We start from the raw sequence: 18,458 nt of genomic DNA, 5'->3' as shown, positions 1-18,458 counted from the left end.
AAGACGAAGAGGAGAATGAGAAAAAGCGAATGTCATTGCCGTAATCTTCGGACGTTGACTTCCTCTTGGCTCGTCCCTCCTTCCTCGCGACTCGCAGCCCCTCCCTTCGCCAACATTTACGCCACCCCTTCTCTCTCCCTACCCTGCTGTTCTCCCTATCCACCTCCTTTGTCCTCTCCCTCTCACCTGTGCTTCTTTCCACCTCTCCGAATCCCTCACCGACACACTAATTCTCTCTCTCTCTTTCTTTCTTTCTTTCTTTCTTTCTTTCTTTCTCTCTCTCTTTATGTCTCTTCGTTCGCGGTGCCCCTTTTTCTCACCACTCGTAAGTCCCTTTTTTTCCACTCACTCTCTCTCTCTCTTTCTCTGTGTTCTTCTCTCTTAATTCTCTTAACCCTCTTCTTAATTTTTTAACGATACTCTTCACCGTGATTCTCTAACGAAAGTAATGGTAGACATTATTAAAATGATGCGATGAATTATATTCGAAAGATCGATGATGATTAATGAGCAATTTTTCATTACTTTAATTTACCATATTTATTGATTTATTCGTAGAAAAATTGTCCTCGTAACATTTATCACAAATTTTTAGATAAAACGTGATCGTGTGTATATATATAAGTTGGAAATACGAATACTGATAATAATCGTCGAAGTAAATCGATGATCTCGACAACGGATAAGAGACGATGGTCGTGAATCGAAATAATTTTTGTAGGAGAAGTGCCAAGATGGAAATCGATTTATATCTCATAGGAATCGTACCTAGTAAGCACGATGGACCGTGACGAAGAAACGGCCAAGCCGATCTGCCGATGATTTATTCGCCAGGCTTTACTCACCGTTTGGCCCGACGATGAAAATACGAAATATAAACCTAACAACTTGGTGGGTACGAAGAAGAAGAAGAAGAAGAAGAAGAAGAAGACGAAGAAGAAGGAGAAAGAGAAACTCAAGAGAAGAGGTGGACGGTAAATCTTTCTTACGTAGATACGTACGTAAGAAAGAAAAAGAACAAGAACAACAACAACAAGAATAAGAAGAAGAAGAAGAAGAAGAAACTAACGTAACTCCAGTAGATAGAGTGGTAACGTATAATATCCGAGAAAATTTAGCTAAGTTGGCCAGTTTAAAAGTAGGAGGACGGTTTTAAGAGAGGTTCATCCGAGCGGCGCTTTCGCGGCTTGGCAGACGATGGTCATTTGTCTCGCACAACGCCTGTGTGCCCGTGCCCGTGCCCGGTTTCCGCGTTCCATCCGCGTCACAACTCAGTGCGTTCACCTTGCCCCTCCGGTTATCAAAATCGAAGCCTACCGTCCGTTTCCTGGGTTCGTGACTAGGAACGTTAGCTTCTCCGATGATAAATAGGATCGATAATACTCGTAACACCACCACGTGTTTCTCTTTCTCTCTCTCTCTTTCTTTATCGAGAGAATACTGTTATGGAAGAATGATTATGCGTAGAGTTAATTTGACCAAAAAAAAAAATATAAAAAAACAACACACGTTAAGAATTATTATTACTTCGAACGTAAGAGGAAGTAATTTGAAATTGTTCGTAGTAATTATCACGAATCTTGTTTGGTATCAATGACCCCCGTCGTCGTCATCGTCGTAACTCACTTTTCGGAAGAATCACGATGCCGAGCACGATCGATCGATCGATAGATAATCGTTCGTTCGTTCAATAATCGAATACCCCTACTACATTTAGAAATAGAATCGAGATTCTAACGCGTCAATCGCGAAGAAGAAGAAGAAGGAGAGCGCAACGAACTCTCTTAACTTATACGGGAGAATGACCTAAGAACAAACACGTCGATTCGCGATTGGTAGGTGAGAGACTCGTGAAAAAGTAATAAGAGGAGGAAGAGGAGGAGGAGGAGGAGGAGAAGGAAGAGGAAGGGAACAGATACAATAGATGAAATAATAAAATAAGAAGAAGAAGAAGAAGAAGAAGAAGAAGAAGTGTTTTTTTCGGAAAGAGAAATTTACCTGTCGTAGACGTCACCGTTAATTCTCCGTGCATCCAGAGGACGTATAGGCCAACCAGTGATCTTCCGATCTCGCGTTGAGCGAGGACTTGCGCGCGCGCAAGTCCTTAGGCTCGGCAGGATAACAGGACGATGCCACCACGATGGTGCACGGTTCGCGAACAGAAAGAGAGAGAGAGAGGACGAGGACGACGAGGACGACGATGAGGAGGAGCGCGCTCGAGAATCGCGAAGCGTGACTGGTTCCGCTTAAAGCTTCATTCACACCTGCCACTAAACCACTCTCTATACTACTCGTACTCGTCTATATTTATATTTTTCTTATCTTTTTTTTTATATATGTTTAAATATATTATTTTCCCGTTCACCTTCTTCTTCTTTCTTAACTCTTTCTACTTCGATCTATTTCTCTCTATCTCTCTGTCTCTCTCTTTTTTTGTCGTCACTATAGAAATATCAGAATAATATCCTTATAACGTGATTGGCACGCAAACGAATAACGAACTTGGTCGATCTTCGAAGTTTCGGGAACGTCTTCGATCACTGTACGATCTCTCATCGCGTCGCGTGTGCATAAAAAAAAAAAGAACTTCTTCAGCGTATAATATAACAAACTGACAGAAAGAAAGAGAGAAGAAGAAGAAGAAGAAGAAAAAGAGGAAAAAGAAGAAGAAGAAGAAGAAACACGCGCGAGATAATCAATCCATCGTCGATCGAGAAAGGATCCGTTTGCTTTGGAGGAAGAGAGGATGGATGGATGGATGGTTGGATGGTTTAGCTTTGCAAGAGAGAGGAACCCTCTCGGTGCCCTCTCGCGATCACGTGCGTTTGTCGCGAGTCACGGCACACACGGTGTGTAACGTACGGGCCGGCGAATCGCCTCTCCTTCGTACCGTGCGAGTACCGAGAGAGCGACTTCTCTCCCTGTCTTTCTCCGCCTCCTCCTCCTCCACCTCCACCACCTCCTCCTCCTCCTCTTTCTCCTTCTTCTCAGAGTATCCTAACTCCCTCCCTCTCTTCCACCCTCTCTTTCTCTTTCTCTCTGTTTCTCTCTCTTCCCCCTCTCTTTCTCTCTCTCTCTCTCTCGTTCCTTCTTACAGAGGGCTTACCTGTGAGGTAAGTAAAAGCAGCGTTTCGCCGTACGTGTTACGGCATCGCGCGACTCGGCCGACTCGTAGACCGTCGTCGTCGTCGAGGAAGGCATCGTCGAGCTTCGTCGAGGAGGAGAAGGGAGAGCAGGAGGAGGGAGGGGGAGAATCGAGCGAACGGGTCGGAGGTGAGTCCTGGAGGTAGTAGACGAGTGAGATCCCAAGAGAAAGAGTTAAAAGAAGATAAGGAGGGGGGAAATCACGTCGTCGTCGTCGTCGTCGTCGTCGTCGTTGTCGTCAGCATCGTCAGCACCGTCAGCATCGTCATCGTCGTCGTCGACAACGACGACAACAACAGCAACAGCAACAGCGACGTCGACGACGCCGACGTCGCTTTGGTTGGATCGCCAATCGGTGGGGAGCAAACGTGGACCGACTCCCGCTCTACAGAGTGGTGGGGGAAGGATCGCGGTGGACTCCTCTCGGTGGTGGGGGAAACGAGTGGACCAACTAGGTTCGCCAACGAGCCGCGCGCGGTTCATTGACCTCTCGCCGGATAGAAAGAGAGAGAGAGGGAAAGAGAGAAAGAGTAAATGGGAGAGAAAGAAAGAGAGGAAGAGAGAGAGAGAGAGAGAGAAGCACCAGGAGAACCGAACGGACGGCCGGCCGGCCGCGTTCGACCCGTTGCTAAAACAGAATTTGTACCGGCACTTTATGCCGCTCATCTTCGTAAGCCCGAAGTGAGAGAAAGAAAAAGAGAAAGAGAAAGAGAATGAGAGTGAGAGAGAGAGAGAGAGATAGATATATAACGAGGGTAGAGAAAGAAAGAAAAAAAAAATTTGGCGACTCGTGAAAAGTACGACGAGATGACGATGCTACTGCGACAGATATTAATACTCGAATGTATTATCGTTTTCTATGAAAAGAAAAAAAAAGAGTAGATAGATAGAAATTTAAGCGATTACCAGAAGAGATCGATCAAGTAAGGATCGAACGATCGTAAAAGGATTTCCTACTATCTGATCGACTAAGGCAAAGATTCTTTGGTTGGTTCAACGACTTATCTCTTCGATAAAGAGTAACGCGTTTCCTGATCGAGTACCGAAGTAGGATCGAAGATGGCCGGTAGGAGCGACAACGAGCGTTTTACGAGAAAGGGATGAAGTCGCCGTGTAAGACTGTCGACTGCACACACGGTGGGCACACGGTGGGCACACGGTGGGCACACGGCGTGTACACTTGTCGGGAAAGGAGATGCGCGACTCGGTGTAATGAACCGGGGAAACCGGTTACATCCGTGCGCTCGCGCGCTCATAACCAACCGCGTATGTCGTATATATATATACGTGTATATGTATATACGAATCTACTTGGTCTCTACTTGCGTTACAATATGCGAACTGCTGCTACTCGCGAACGAGTTTTCGCCTTGCACGGGATTGTGTTGCGGCTTTAAACTTTTATTCTGTTTCGCTATTATATAAACACCTTTACCAACGAACATTCGCATATTAGCCATTGCGAAATTTTCTTCCCTAACACCATCCCACCCCTGCCTCCCTTTTACGTTCGTCAGTTCGTTCGCTCTCTTTAAAAACAACGATACACGCCTCCAACGTTATCCGCGTCGTTTAATCTTCAACTCAAATTCTCCCCGAAATTATTTAATGCCTTTGCTTATTTCATTTTTAAAAACCCGTAGTACCTACCTACCGAGTAAACAATTAAATGAGAGATCCATTTTGCGAATTACCTTTTATTTGGAATAAACAAGTAAAAGGAATTATGAACGGTATGATGCTGCAACAGGGTCAACATTAGCGTCAGTTATAGAAGCGAGAGAGGGGCTTTTATTTTTGAATTAAAATGAATACTTCTTTGTTTTATTTGAAAAAAAAGTTGGTATTAAAAAGGATGATTTATGTACAAAGTGTAGCCATCGTTGACTCCGCCAATCCTCCCCCTCCTCCTCCTCCTCCTCCTCCTCCTAACTTCATCGCCTCTCCTCTCCCCCTCCTTCTTTAAATTATGAAACACAAAGGATAAAGTTTTATTTTATTTTTTTTTTTTTTCTAAAGTCTACCAATCTTTCGTAACTCTATGATTCACTTTATTTCAGACATATTGCTTTATTGCGTTTTCTGCCAGTACGCTCGTTACTTTCGTTACTTTTGTTACTTTTCATTCTACCTATGACGGATCGACGCGTCAATACTTTCTCGATACTTCTTTTCTTTTTTTTCTTTTTTCTTTTTTACTTTACTTTACTCGATGCTTCCACCAACGCGACGAGAAAAATCCTAGAAAACACTTTGAAAGCGTTTGCTTTGATCGTTTCAACTTCGATCGTTATTTTTCTTCACTGACAAGCCAACATCGACGTTCCTATTCATCGATAGTTAGAACGCGAAACGTTTTTCCGATTTCAATGATTTCGCGAGACTATTCCATTGATAAAAGAAAATAAAGATACGTATATAACTGTGTACTGATATCTATCTATCTATCCATCTATCTATCTATCTAGACAAGGTGCAAAAAGGAAGAAAAAAATCGTTAGGATTTTATTTAACAAAAAAAAAAAATAAATACAAAATAATTACTCATTTTTCGTTTGTTCAAATAACAAGATATCTGAAGTTTCAATAATTTCATTGCGAATAATATCAAGGTTTCTGCTTCCGGTATTACGTCAACGTACGCGAAACAGAAATTATGCTTCCTCTCAAAATAAGAAAATCATTTTTCGAAATTTCTTTACCAAACGACGAATGATATTTTATCCCCCCGAAAACTTAGAAAACACGAAAATAGATATTAAAGTGAAATAAAAAGAAAGACAAAGAAAATAAAAGAGAAAAAGAAAAAAAATAAAAGGAAAAAGTAACGTCTACATGACGTAGCGTTTCTCGAGCATGACGCTAGTCGTTGCTGTATCCTCGAACAGGGTCGTGGAAAAGTATTACGACCATAAAACTGCCAACGTTGCGTGGAAAGAGAAGAAGAAAAAAAAAGGATAACACACATAGACACACGGAAAGCGATAAAATTCAATTATGAAAGAAGCGGCGGGGCTCGCACGGTACTTCCGGTCTCGAGGATCTTCCGGTTCGCCATAAATCGTTCCGGTGCAAAATAAAGTAAAGAAAGAAAGAAGGAAAGAAAGAAAGGAAGAAAGAAAGAAAGAAAGGGAAAGAGGGAGTAAAGAAAGTTGCATAAAGAAGGAAAAAAAAATAAAGAGAGAGAGAGAGATAGTTTATAGGAAGGGGGTTGAACAGGAGGGTGCTAGTTTAATGCGAGAAGGAGAAAGAAGATAAAGAGAGAGAAAGAGATGGAGGGAGAAGAAGGGTGAGAGGGAGGGAGGGAGGGAGAGAGAGAACGAGAATACAGGGAAAGGGTAGGAAAACGGAGTAGGTAGGAGGGGGTTGAAGAAAACACATAATAGGGTGGGGCGCTTTGCTGCCGCTTTTGAATCGATCCAACACCGGCTACAGCTGGAGCCTCATCCCACCTGGGTCGCGTACAGTGGTTCTCATTTCTCCGTAGTTCTCTCTTCGAAAGGTAAGCTCTGAGAGCTTTATCGGTGAGGATAGAGAGAGAAACGACGGACACGATGGGATTTAGATTAATGTCAGATTTAAAGTCCATGCTGGAACGAAAGAAACTAGGTCGCATCCGGAAACGCTCACCACCACCACTACCATCACCACCAGTACCACCACCACCACCACCACCACACCACCACCACTGCCGCAGCCACCGCCACGACCACTACACTACCATTACTACCACCACTGCGCGTTATATATCACTATGTTAAATAAGCGCGTTCGCAAATGTGTATTCGTGCGCGCAGGAATACGCGAATGCGCGTTTACGCTCATAATACGACCCTGGCCGAAATTACTTTTTCTTCCTGTTTTACAAACCAAGTACGCCGCGCTCTTCTCTTCTCTCCCTCCGTTCGATTCTTTCCTACACGACTCAACGAATTAATTCCGAATTTATTCTCGCGGGATATATGAAGGATCCAATAGCGAGATTCAATCTCGTTTTTATTTCTTATATCTTTCTCAAATACGCTTAAGCTCCCGGGGAAAAAGAAAGAGAGATTTTCTTCTTACGTGACGTTAATGAATTCCTTCAGGATCGCCAATTTCTTTAAGTGTTTTTCTTTACCTTTTCTTTCTTTCTTTTTGTTTGTTTGTTTGTTTGTTTGTTCGTTTGTTCGTTCCTTTTTCTTACCGTACATAACTCTCGAGTACCCGTTACTCGAATCTTTTTGTCGAGTAGAAACAAACTAAAAAGTTTCAAATTTGATAATAAAAGTTTTTACAAGAGATAAAGTACTGTTAATTAGTATCGAATATCCGATTTAACTTTTTTTTTTGCTTTTATTTTTTTACAGCGAGATCAAAGTTAAAAGGGAGTAAGTAATTTCTTAATTACTTTCATCAACAAACACATCTCTTTCTTATTTCTATACGTAATTCTACATCTTTGTAGGGGTAGTTTATTTTTGTTCTTTTTTTTTCTTCTTCTTAAAAAAAAAGACAGAGAACATTTCTCTAACGCAATTCGGTTGCCCGGGGAATGGAAATAGTCGTGATATCGGAAAGCTCGTAGATTCGAAAGAGTATTAGTTTAATGGAGGAGGGACTCACCGTTGTTGTTGCGCAGGATGGAACCAGGACTCGTGGCCTCGAGAGGGCTGCTTGGTTCTTCCGTGCTCGGCTCCCTCTTCACGCTGAAATAGAAACATGCATTATGTATTCAACGGTAAAATAGAAGAGCGTCGTCGTATCTCGAAAGTGGTCCAAGTCTAAGGGTATGATAGTTGTCGAGTCAGAATTCTGTGAAACTATACACAAGGACATTGTAACTATTTGGAATCGCAAATGTCCTTCCCGATTTTCATTGGTCACGGTCTTGGCTAAGGACTAGAAAAAAAAGAAAAAGAAGAATAAAAGACAAGATAAGATAAGATAAAAATTTGACCTACTTTCAAAGATTCTCTTCGATCGGGGGATGAAAATTATTTTTTCACGATGTTTTCGAGATGAAAAACGAGAGATTCGATTTTGACAATAGATATACGAGAATTGATCGACATCTACGTATGGGATGTGTATATTTTTGAAGAGGATAATGAATTAACGTGCTAAGCGAACATCCACGCAAGCCAGTGCGTTATCGATCAGCTTATGAACCCCTGAAATGCATGCTAGGTATATAACATTGGACGTCTTTGAATGAACGAACGAGTTATATCGGGCGTGCTTTACTCGCGGTCGCTTCTATACGCGCGATTCAATTACCGCGCTTTCACAATTACCTACTCTTCGTGCCAATTTAACCAACGAGAATGGTTTTCAGTTTTGAGCCTTTTTCATCGTTGAGATTTAACGTTTAAATGCTAACTACGTTTTCATAAGGTCAAAGAAATACATTTCTTTTTTTTTTCTTTAACTGTTCTATCTTTATTTATTATCTATCTCGACGATCCCTATAAATAATATCACAAGCGCGAAATTTAACGAATAAATAATAATAATAATTCATATTAATCAAGTTTTTATTTTTCAAACTAATAAACTAAAAAGGATAAATGTAATTGTTGAAGTAATAAACATAGGGAAGAGGAAGGGGTTCAATTCAATCGTATGATTTTTCTCGCTAAAATAAAATATCGGATAAATGATAGAACCATTTTCTTACAATCAAGGAAAGGCAGAATACATCGATTACTCTGCGAATCGTCCGCGCTATTCCGAGTACCATCGATAATTATTACCTTCGAATAGGTGGAACGAATTGGGTCGCCCGAAAATATCCTCGTCTAAAGGTCCAATCACTCCAAGTACTTTCTTACACGTTCTGAAAAGCGCTTTGAGATTTTTTACTTACTTAATGTTGATTTAAACTTATTTATCGAATATTTCATTTGTTTAATAATATCGATATAATGGTTATTAGTTTTAATGAATTTTAGATTAAAAATGTGATAATTAAAATTGCAGGATCGATCGTTGAATATTTCCGAAATCAATGTATGAAAAGAGGAAACACTATAAAGAGAAAGAAATAAATCGATACATCGTGCAACCTACAAATAACTCTGATATATCCATTCTATAGAACGAAACGGCTTCATTTTAATTAAATCAACACTAAAATGGAAATTGATAAATATTTAACTTTCTGATAATTTTTTCTACTGATAAAGTGAACACATTCATTTAATGAAAAAGATCTTCGAAAGTTAAATAGATTTGATTACACTTTTAAGAAGTCTCTTAATTTATAAAAAATATCTAACTTTTAATGAAAACTTTAACTAATTTTAATTATAACAAAAAATATATAAATTTGAATAAAAATCAGATTGAGACGATACTCGGTATATTTTTAAATTCGAAAATAAGAAATATAGATCTTTCTCTTGGGAAAAATCAAACGTTTCCAGCGACGCTTCCGGTGAATTCGTATTCGTGGCTTACATTTTTAAATTGTAGGAATGGAAAACGTGGTCGGAGGTTGGCGTAAGGCACGATGCTCTTAAAGTTTACATTATTAAATGTGTCGATGCAGGTACGTTTTTCTTTGCAAACGGCCGGAGACTCTACAACGAGGTTGACTATTCGCGACAACGTCCCGGCAAGGGTGACTTTTGAAGGCCGTATATGCATACCCAAGGAAGAAGAGTTACAAAGTTTCGCGAGTCTAACACACTCGCGTTAATAATGATGAAGTATCGGCTACATAATCAAATTTTCAACTATACTAGGAGTCTTTTCTTGACCTTCGGGATAAAGTAGTACAACGATGCTAATTTGCTATCATTACTTCTACGAAACATACAGCATCCTCATCGGACAACAGTAAAACTTTAATAGGTATCGATAGAATACGTATGTAATAATTATCTATAACTTTTCTACTTCTTATTAACTTCTTATAAACTTATACAAAATAATCAAAACTTATTTCAATCATACAATATTCTATAGATAATCCCATAGAGTTAGCTGGAAAAAGAATACGAATAGTACTATATTATATATACACATACACACATACACAAAATACACATATATATATTTCAAAATAAAATTAAACGTTTACATTCTCTCACCTGATAAAAGTGGAATCTGCCGAAGGGCTGGAAGGTCTCGGTGAGGAACTCGCAGTGGAGGCGGTGTTGGTCTCCTCCACGTCCATCATTGTTCATACCGACGATCGCGCTCGATACAATTCCGATGGAACTGAGGAACCTGAAGAAGGACGGCTTTGACGACGATGACAATGACGATGACGACGACGACGACGACGACGACGACGACGACGACGACGACGACGATGATGATGATGATGATGATGAGCCAAGGATCGCCAATCCTTCAGGCTCGTCGATCGCTCGACGTGCGATTCCGTGGAGAACAGAAACCATAAAGTTGTGGGGGATTTCGATGAGAGGGGGTTGGGGGTTGGTTTCACGCCCGTCCGCGAGCGCGGGCTTACGGGAAACAACTGACAAATGATGTTACCCCCACCGTTTTGGTTTACTACCGAGCGCCTGTAAACCTGCGCCTCAGACACCTGCCATGCAGGAAACATTCGCAACGCGCAGGCGTCTCTTCTTCGAGAATCCTCTTGTACCCTCTTTTTTTTCCTCTGAAATTTAATAATACGTTTTAAAGATAAAACTGGAATGTATCGTATCGATAAATTAAGAAAATAAAATGCGTAATATTCAAACAATTGAAAAACGATCAAATTATCGGAACTTATTTTTTTGTAAAAGGATATAAGGAACGATGATGAGAAGAAATTTGACTTGGTAATTTCAATAATTGTTATTATCTACTTTTTTTTTTATGTGATTTCATGATTTTATTTAAAAGTTATTTCTTAATCGCGTAATAATGAGATCGTATTAATAAATAATAATATATCTAAACTAACGTTATGTATTGGTGGAAGGGAACGTTATCGTTTATTTATTAAACATCAGAAACAGTTTTCTTCTTTGAATAATGATAATTCCTCGCAAAAGTTTCACCGACTAAGAGTGGAAATATCAAAGATGCCTCAGCATAAATCTGAAAGAGAAAGGGGAATGTAAATTTGTGATCGATCATTATTTTTATTTTTTTCTTTCATTAGATTGATTATTCTCTTACTTTTACTGGGGTCGCATCTTTTCGAATTTTACCCCAAGAGACCGCCTCGTCCGGGCGTGCTCCGCTGTCGCTGCCATCAAATTCTGAAGATGTGTTTAGAAAAACAGCATAATCAGCACCATTTCTCTAGAATAGAAAATAATTAGATAATATTCTAACTATGAATAATTTTTTTTCTACTTACCATTAAATTTGCATTACAGATGTGATGTTTTATGACACCACCTCCAATTATGAGCATTCCACTTTTGACTGCTTTAGTAGCCATTGTATTTAATCGTCTGAGATCTGTAAATATAAATAATACAAATAATATTATTTTTATTTATTAAACTTATTGCTGTCTTATAAAAGACCAACATTTACCTGAAAGTATGTCTACTACTAGTCCTGGATTTTTAAAAGAATGAAAATACATCATGTCACCTAAACTACCATCCGTTAAAGCAGGACTAAAAACTGGAATTTTATTTTTTGCTGCCCAATAATATATTGATTCCTCGTTATTAATTTCTTCTCCTAATCTAGTTATTATTTTAGATGGCGTCCATAGAGTACCCTGTCAAATAAATTATAATTAGAGTTAAAGTAAAATAACAATAATTATAAGTATATCGTAAGAATAATTTTATACTTGTTCTTTCTGTTCGATTAGCATAGCATCTAATATTGGTGTCACCCAATCTTCAAACAAACAATAATTGTCATTAGGAACTAACAGGTTCCCTATTCGATTAATTCCAATGTCTCGAAGATCTTTTCCATTTAAGTGGAAATCACCGATATAGGTTGGCGCTAAACATTTAATGAGATCTTCTTCTACTCCCCCAGCTGTTGTAACTATGCAATCAACCTAAAGAAATAAATTGATTAATCTCAATCAATAAAGTATAAATACATATAAATTATAAATAATCAGTAACCGACCATTTTATGCTGAACAAGGAATCTTATCGTATCTCTAACACCGCAAGAAGCCATGTTAGATGTATATCCTAAGAATATTGTACACGATGATTTTCTCTTAATAAATTCATCGTCTTCTAATTTGTCAATTTGATCCTCTTTAAGAGGTATACTTCTGGCAATTAACATACGGTTAATTTCATTTACAGCTAATCCAAAGTTTGTCGCTTGGAAACCTGAATTTTTATATGACTCGAACAGGTTATGATAATTGATTCCATTGTTCCAATCATATCCTGAAAAATAAAAATACAATGTAATATTTATGAGATTATACATATACATTCTTATAAAAATGTAGGTTATATGATAACATACCCTTAACCGTAGGCGTACTGCTTGGAAAAGGAGAACTGTGGACCAGCACAGCATCTTTAACAAATTGTGGTACTTCATCTGTAGTACTATTTTCTTTTGTGCTGTTCATTTTGTAATTTTTTAACAATTTGTACTAATAAACAAGTTTATCTTTATTATTCATACACAACACATAAAATAATCTTACTAAATAAACTAATACTTTTTTAAATTACATTTGCACTAAATTACTTTTTTAAATTACATACAATGACAAACATTTATTTATAAATACACATAATAATTAAATTTTATAATAGCTAATAATTTGAAATTCACAATTCACATGTAAATACATAGAAAATAACATGTTTGCCTTGATCAAGGATACCAACTAACCAATCAACACAAAAATTAGCATATACCTTTTTAATAGATCAAAAATTTCAGACTGATCGGTTTTTTAAATATTCAAAAATAACCGAATATTTACTTGACACATTTATGCTCAAATTATTTTATTTTGTACTTGTTAAAAGATTAAAAATATAGAAATGATTAAAAATAAATACCTGTTATTTTGAAATGACGTTAAATCACAAGATGGCGCTTCATGCAGTGTAACAGTGATGCATTTAATAGTTGCTATAGCATACCTCTAAAGTTATACGTTCTAGGTAATTTTATTGATGTGAAATTTTCCAAGGAAATAGAGGGAAAGAGAGAGAAGGGAGAGTAATTTGGTAATTTAATAGTTCAATAATACTTTTTATCTATTTTAATTAGAAAAACAAAAGTAGGAATATTAAAAGATATTTGGAAATGGGTGATATAAAATCATTTTTTCACCAATGGTGTGGAAAAAATGGGAAAGATCCAATATTTGATGTAAGACCAACAGGTAAGTGCTAAATAGTTTTCCTATTAACTTTTATTTTGTAACTGTTAATTGCAATTAACAGAGATTTTTTCCCAGGCCCAAAACATAGGCAACGGTTTCTGTGCGAATTACGTGTACCAGGATTTGACTATGTCGGTGCAGGCAATTCAACTAATAAAAAAGATGCTCAAGGAAATGCAGCTAGAGATTATGTTAATTATTTAGTTCGCGCAGGACATGTCAATCAAAATGATGTCCCTAAAGATACATCAAACATAATGCCACCGGCATTAGGGCCAGATATCAAATTGGAGCCGTTATCTCCAATAAAATCAGTCTTTCAAGATGGAATGGGTCCTAACGACATAGGCCAAGCATATCGACCATATAACGAACACGGTCAAAGTAACTATACGTATATAGATAGGTTGGCCGATCAAAAGAAAGTAGAAGACGCAGAGGATGTTGATGTTAATTCTGGGATTCATGGAAATTGGACTATAGAAAATGCAAAATCAAAACTACATCAGTTTATGCAAACTAACAAAATTAATGCAGATTATAAATATACCCCAGTGGGTCCAGATCATACGAGGTATGAAACATCCCATCAGAGCCCTTTAGTTTCAAGTATGGATTGGACCTCTGGTGCTCTGATAATATCCAAAATCCTGCTTAGAATCCAAGTTTAATTACAGCCCAATATGGATATAATGTATTTTATACCATTTGAACATGATCAAGACCATTTTGGATTACATAATTAAAGTTATCTCTAAAGCTGGTACAAGAGGAAAATATAAAACTCTCTTGTGCACAGATGGCAGGTGATGGTATAACCAAAACTTTTATTGAAACGATTCAATAATGGTTTTGGTGCAAATACTTCATAAAATGTGATCCGTCGTATTCCAAAGTGGTCTTGGGTAATTTCAAATGGTAAGTTTTCAATAATTTGCATAACAACCTTACTCTAATTTATTGCTTGCAATAAAAATACGTAGAATACTTTTTACGCTAATATGCATTATGTATTTTATATTAAAAATATATTTTCAAGGAGTTTCATGGCAGAAATGACGTTTTATGTAAAACAACTTGGACGAAGTAAGTTCTATATCATAGATAAATAAAATCTGTTGCATGTAAAATAAATAATATGAAACTAGTTTTCATTATATATAATAATATAAATTTTAGATGTTACCGGCCGTGAGACAGGATCTAACAAGCAAACCGCTTCGAAAAGCTGTGCCTTGTCTATCGTCCGACAGTTATATCACCTTGGCGTCATAGAAGCATTTAGTGGCACTTTAAAAAAAAATAAAGATGCAGAACAAATAAAGCCGTATCCAGTTAAAATCTCTCCAGAACTGGAATCTCAAATTCATGATCTATTGAGAAGCTTGGAAATACAACCTGTCAACATTAAGCAAACAGAGGTATAATATACGTGATTATTTTTCACTACATTATTTAGTTATACTAATCTAATTTATTTGTCATAATAGAATTTAAAAAAAAGTCCAACACAACATTCTTCGGTACCTCAACCAAGCATAGGAGTTTCATTATTAACAAATCAAATTTTAGATGATTTCATATCATCTGTACCCCAACCAGCAGGTGTAGTTAGTTGGTCTCCTCCACAACAAAATTGGAATCCATGGACTGGATGTAACATTGACGAAGGACCCATGGCAATGATGACTTTAGATAGATTATCAGATGAATTAATGCATGAGCAACGAGAAAGACTGCAACAAGATTCTAAATTACTAAGTAGCATAAAAGATAGGTCAACTTTACCAGTCTTTCTAAAGAAAAATGAGATCATGAATGCCATTAACGATAATCCAGTCATTATCATTCGTGGAAATACAGGCTGCGGTAAAACAACTCAAGTTTGCCAGTTCATTTTGGATGATTATATTGCGTCAGGTCAAGGTTCATTATGCAGCATTGCTATCACTCAACCTAGGCGAATCTCAGCTGTATCTGTGGCAGATCGTGTCGCAGCTGAAAGATGCGAAAGTTTGGGACAATCGGTTGGATATTCCGTACGCTTTGAATCATGCCTACCTAGGCCCTATGGAGCTATAATGTTCTGCACTGTTGGAGTACTTTTGAGAAAATTAGAAGGTGGACTTCGAGGAGTGTCTCATGTAATTGTTGACGAAATTCACGAAAGAGATGTTAATTCAGACTTCATTATGGTTGTTCTTCGTGATATGATACACATGTATCCCGATCTAAGAATTATTCTTATGTCGGCTACAATTGACACTACGTTATTTAGCGAATATTTCAATAATTGCCCAGTAATTGAAATTCCTGGCAGATCGTTTCCCGTTCAACAATATTTCTTAGAAGATTGCATACAATTGACTAATTTTGTTCCACCGATGGATTTGAAGAAACGTAAAAATCGTGATTCGGATGATCTACCTACGGACGGAGAACCCGAAGAAAATTTAAATAAAGTTATTAGTGCTGATTATTCTATTCAAACGAAGAATGCCATGGCACAACTTACTGAGAAAGAAATAAGTTTCGAATTGATAGAAGCTTTACTTAAATATATAAAAGGACAAGGCATTCCTGGTGCAGTTCTAATTTTCTTACCTGGCTGGAATTTGATATTTGCATTAATGAAACACTTGCAACAACATCCTATTTTTGGTGGAATGAGTTATATTGTTATTCCTTTGCATTCGCAATTACCAAGAGAAGACCAAAGAAAAGTATTTGATCCTGTCCCTTCCGGTGTGACAAAAATAATATTGGCTACGAATATTGCTGAAACCTCTATAACAATTAACGATGTAGTTTACGTAATAGATTCGTGTAAAGCGAAAATGAAATTATTTACTTCTCATAATAATATGACCAATTATGCTACCGTATGGGCAAGTAAAACAAATTTAGAACAACGTAAAGGACGCGCAGGTCGTGTGAGACCTGGATTCTGTTTTCATCTTTGTTCAAGAGCAAGATATAATAGAATGGATGAACATATGACGCCAGAAATGTTTAGGACACCTTTGCACGAGTTAGCATTGAGTATCAAATTATTAAGACTAGGTAGCATTGGAAAATTCTTATCAAAAGCTATCGAACCACCACCAATAGATGCTGTAATTGAAGCTGAAGTTGTGTTAAGAGGTAATAAAACATTGAGTCATTTTATTCCTACTTTGTAAAATAATACATATTTTCTTATTTTAGAAATGAAATGCTTGGACAAAAATGATGAATTGACTCCTCTCGGCAAGATTTTAGCTCGCTTACCAATAGAGCCAAGATTAGGAAAAATGATGATTCTGGGATGTATGTTCCGAGTTGGAGATGCACTTTCCACGATGGCTGCAAATAGTACCACATTCCCTGAGGTGTATAATATGGCTCCTGATGTAAGACGATTGACCACGCAACAAAAATGGTTTGCAGGAGCAAGATACAGTGATCACGTTGCTATGTTACATGCTTTCCAAGCATGGGAAGATGTTAGAGCTTCTGGGGAATATGCAGAACAAGCTTTTTGTGATTCAAAGAATTTAAGTTTACCTACATTGAGAGTAACATGGGAAGCAAAAGTATGTTAATCAAAAAATGTGGTATATTAATACATAAATCAATTTAAAAACTTAACATTTTGTTTATTATACAGAATCAATTACAAGCTCTTTTACAAAGTGCTGGCTTCCCTGAAGAGACACTTTGTCCAAATCTATTAAATTATCAATCAGGTGCTGATATTCAACTCGATACAATTACTGCTTTATTATGTATGGGATTATATCCAAACGTTTGTTATCACAAAGAAAAACGCAAAGTTCTTACTACCGAATCGAAAGCAGCTCTTATTCATAAGACGTCCGTTAATTGTAGCAACTTCGAGCAAAATTTTCCATTCCCATTTTTCGTATTTGGAGAAAAGGTAAATTAATTGTTTTCAACTTAATAAAATGCAATGAAATTAAATTGAACGTTTTAACATAACAATAACAATTTCTAGATTCGTACAAGAGCTGTGTCTTGTAAGCAAATGACTATGGTATCTCCCATTCATTTGTTACTATTTGGATCTCGGAAGGTAGAATACGTAGATGGTTTAGTAAAATTAGATAATTGGATTAATTTAGATATGAATCCTCAACATGCCGCAGATATTGTCGCATTAAGACCTGCTTTGGAAAGTCTCGTTATAAGAGCCGCTAAAGATCCAGAGACGATTTTAGATTTGAGCTCGATAGAGCAGAAAGTTAGTAAATTTTAGGACAATAGAATTTCTTAAATATAGAAAAATAAAATTTATTGTGTGTGAAATAATTTTTCTCTGGTTTGTAGGTGTTAAATGTTATTAAGTCATTATGTGGCATGAACGCTTGTAGATATGAATTAGATCAAATCAGTAGCGGTGGATTTCAATCACGTAGATCTCAAAGAGGTCATACAACTGGTTATACTAGAGATGAAGCAACTCCCCTGAAAATGATGCGAGGAAACGGTGGATATCGTAGACCTTCGGGAAGTTTTAGAGGAAATAATTTTGGTGGAAATTCTGGTGGATTTGGTAATGGATATGGGATGGGCAATAGTCGATTTGGAAGAGGTGGAAATTGGGGTGGTGGTGGTGGTGGCGGTGGTGGCGGCGGAGGCGGAGGCGGCGGCGGAGGTGGTGGTGTTGGTATGGGCGCTGGTAATATTGGTGGTGGCAACAATAGAGGAAGATTTCGCGGAAGATATTAAATATGATAATTAATGATTATTCTAATAGTGGATGTTAATTAATACTTAATTAATAATTACAAATTATTAATTAATAATTACATAATTTCATTTTTAACATATACATGAATGTTAAAAAACAAAATAGTAAATAATTGATTTAATTTAAGCACTATGTATTTGTTTATCGCTGTCAATATTATATAGTATTAATATTATAATATGAATTGTAATAATATATAATTCTCACCAAGAAAAAGAAAAAAAGTAATCCGGAATTATTTTGAAGTATGTCTTATGAATGTGTTTATTATAA

At 37.3% G+C, this 18,458-nt stretch overlaps 3 protein-coding genes across 8 annotated transcripts in view; 1 reads left to right on the top strand and 2 right to left on the bottom strand.

Moving 5' to 3' along the window:
* The window catches only part of LOC122526473 (ecdysone-induced protein 78C), a 93,922-nt gene extending 83,270 nt beyond the window's left edge, over nucleotides 1-10,652 (bottom strand). For 2 of the 4 annotated variants that reach the window (XM_043649894.1, XM_043649896.1), the window contains exon 1: nucleotides 7,750-7,836. Coding sequence is in view for 1 of the 4 variants with exons in the window: in XM_043649898.1 (XP_043505833.1) it covers nucleotides 7,750-7,832; nucleotides 10,221-10,309 (172 nt within the window). In the remaining 3 variants the exon portion in view is untranslated. The other 2 variants (XM_043649898.1, XM_043649895.1) reach the window with 2 other exon arrangements.
* A 300-nt stretch (nucleotides 10,653-10,952) lies between these two features.
* LOC122526474 (probable deoxyhypusine synthase) lies at nucleotides 10,953-13,064 on the bottom strand. Of its 2 annotated transcripts, XM_043649900.1 has the most exons (8): nucleotides 12,957-13,064; nucleotides 12,553-12,685; nucleotides 12,196-12,470; nucleotides 11,903-12,121; nucleotides 11,635-11,827; nucleotides 11,453-11,556; nucleotides 11,269-11,394; nucleotides 10,953-11,187 (listed from the first exon to the last, which is right to left on the bottom strand). In XM_043649900.1, exons 2-8 carry the CDS (start codon nucleotides 12,659-12,661, stop codon nucleotides 11,089-11,091), a joined length of 1,125 nt encoding a protein of 374 aa, XP_043505835.1. In that variant the 5' UTR covers nucleotides 12,662-12,685; nucleotides 12,957-13,064; the 3' UTR covers nucleotides 10,953-11,088. The 2 variants fall into 2 exon arrangements, with proteins under 2 accessions (XP_043505835.1, XP_043505834.1); XM_043649899.1 differs by lacking the exon at nucleotides 12,957-13,064 and having other exon boundaries at nucleotides 12,553-12,712.
* Nucleotides 13,065-13,123: 59 nt separating this feature from the next.
* LOC122526471 (dosage compensation regulator) lies at nucleotides 13,124-18,228 on the top strand. Of its 2 annotated transcripts, XM_043649892.1 has the most exons (9): nucleotides 13,124-13,432; nucleotides 13,508-14,006; nucleotides 14,472-14,518; nucleotides 14,612-14,853; nucleotides 14,923-16,576; nucleotides 16,640-17,007; nucleotides 17,082-17,351; nucleotides 17,430-17,675; nucleotides 17,762-18,228. In XM_043649892.1, exons 1-9 carry the CDS (start codon nucleotides 13,354-13,356, stop codon nucleotides 18,161-18,163), a joined length of 3,807 nt encoding a protein of 1,268 aa, XP_043505827.1. In that variant the 5' UTR covers nucleotides 13,124-13,353; the 3' UTR covers nucleotides 18,164-18,228. The 2 variants fall into 2 exon arrangements, with proteins under 2 accessions (XP_043505827.1, XP_043505828.1); XM_043649893.1 differs by lacking the exon at nucleotides 13,124-13,432 and having other exon boundaries at nucleotides 13,917-14,350.
* The last annotated feature ends 230 nt before the right edge of the window (nucleotides 18,229-18,458 follow it).

Source organism: Polistes fuscatus, unplaced genomic scaffold, assembly GCF_010416935.1.
Source record: "Polistes fuscatus isolate 324 unplaced genomic scaffold, CU_Pfus_HIC Scaffold11, whole genome shotgun sequence".
NCBI classification, from domain to species: domain Eukaryota; kingdom Metazoa; phylum Arthropoda; class Insecta; order Hymenoptera; family Vespidae; genus Polistes; species Polistes fuscatus.
This window is presented reverse-complemented; position numbering and strand designations above follow the sequence as displayed.

Excerpts from the sequence above, each read along its gene's own strand:
- LOC122526471 (XM_043649892.1), top strand. The coding sequence starts at position 13,354 with ATGGGTGATATAAAATCATTTTTTCACCAATGGTGTGGAAAAAATGGG. Across the intron at positions 14,854-14,922 it reads TCAACATTAAGCAAACAGAG|AATTTAAAAAAAAGTCCAAC; the intron begins GTATAATATACG and ends TTGTCATAATAG. Across the intron at positions 17,008-17,081 it reads GAGTAACATGGGAAGCAAAA|AATCAATTACAAGCTCTTTT; the intron begins GTATGTTAATCA and ends TTTATTATACAG.
- LOC122526474 (XM_043649900.1), bottom strand. The coding sequence starts at position 12,661 with ATGAACAGCACAAAAGAAAATAGTACTACAGATGAAGTACCACAATTT. Across the intron at positions 12,471-12,552 it reads CAGTACGCCTACGGTTAAGG|GATATGATTGGAACAATGGA; the intron begins GTATGTTATCAT and ends TTTATTTTTCAG. Across the intron at positions 11,557-11,634 it reads AGTAGTAGACATACTTTCAG|ATCTCAGACGATTAAATACA; the intron begins GTAAATGTTGGT and ends TTATATTTACAG.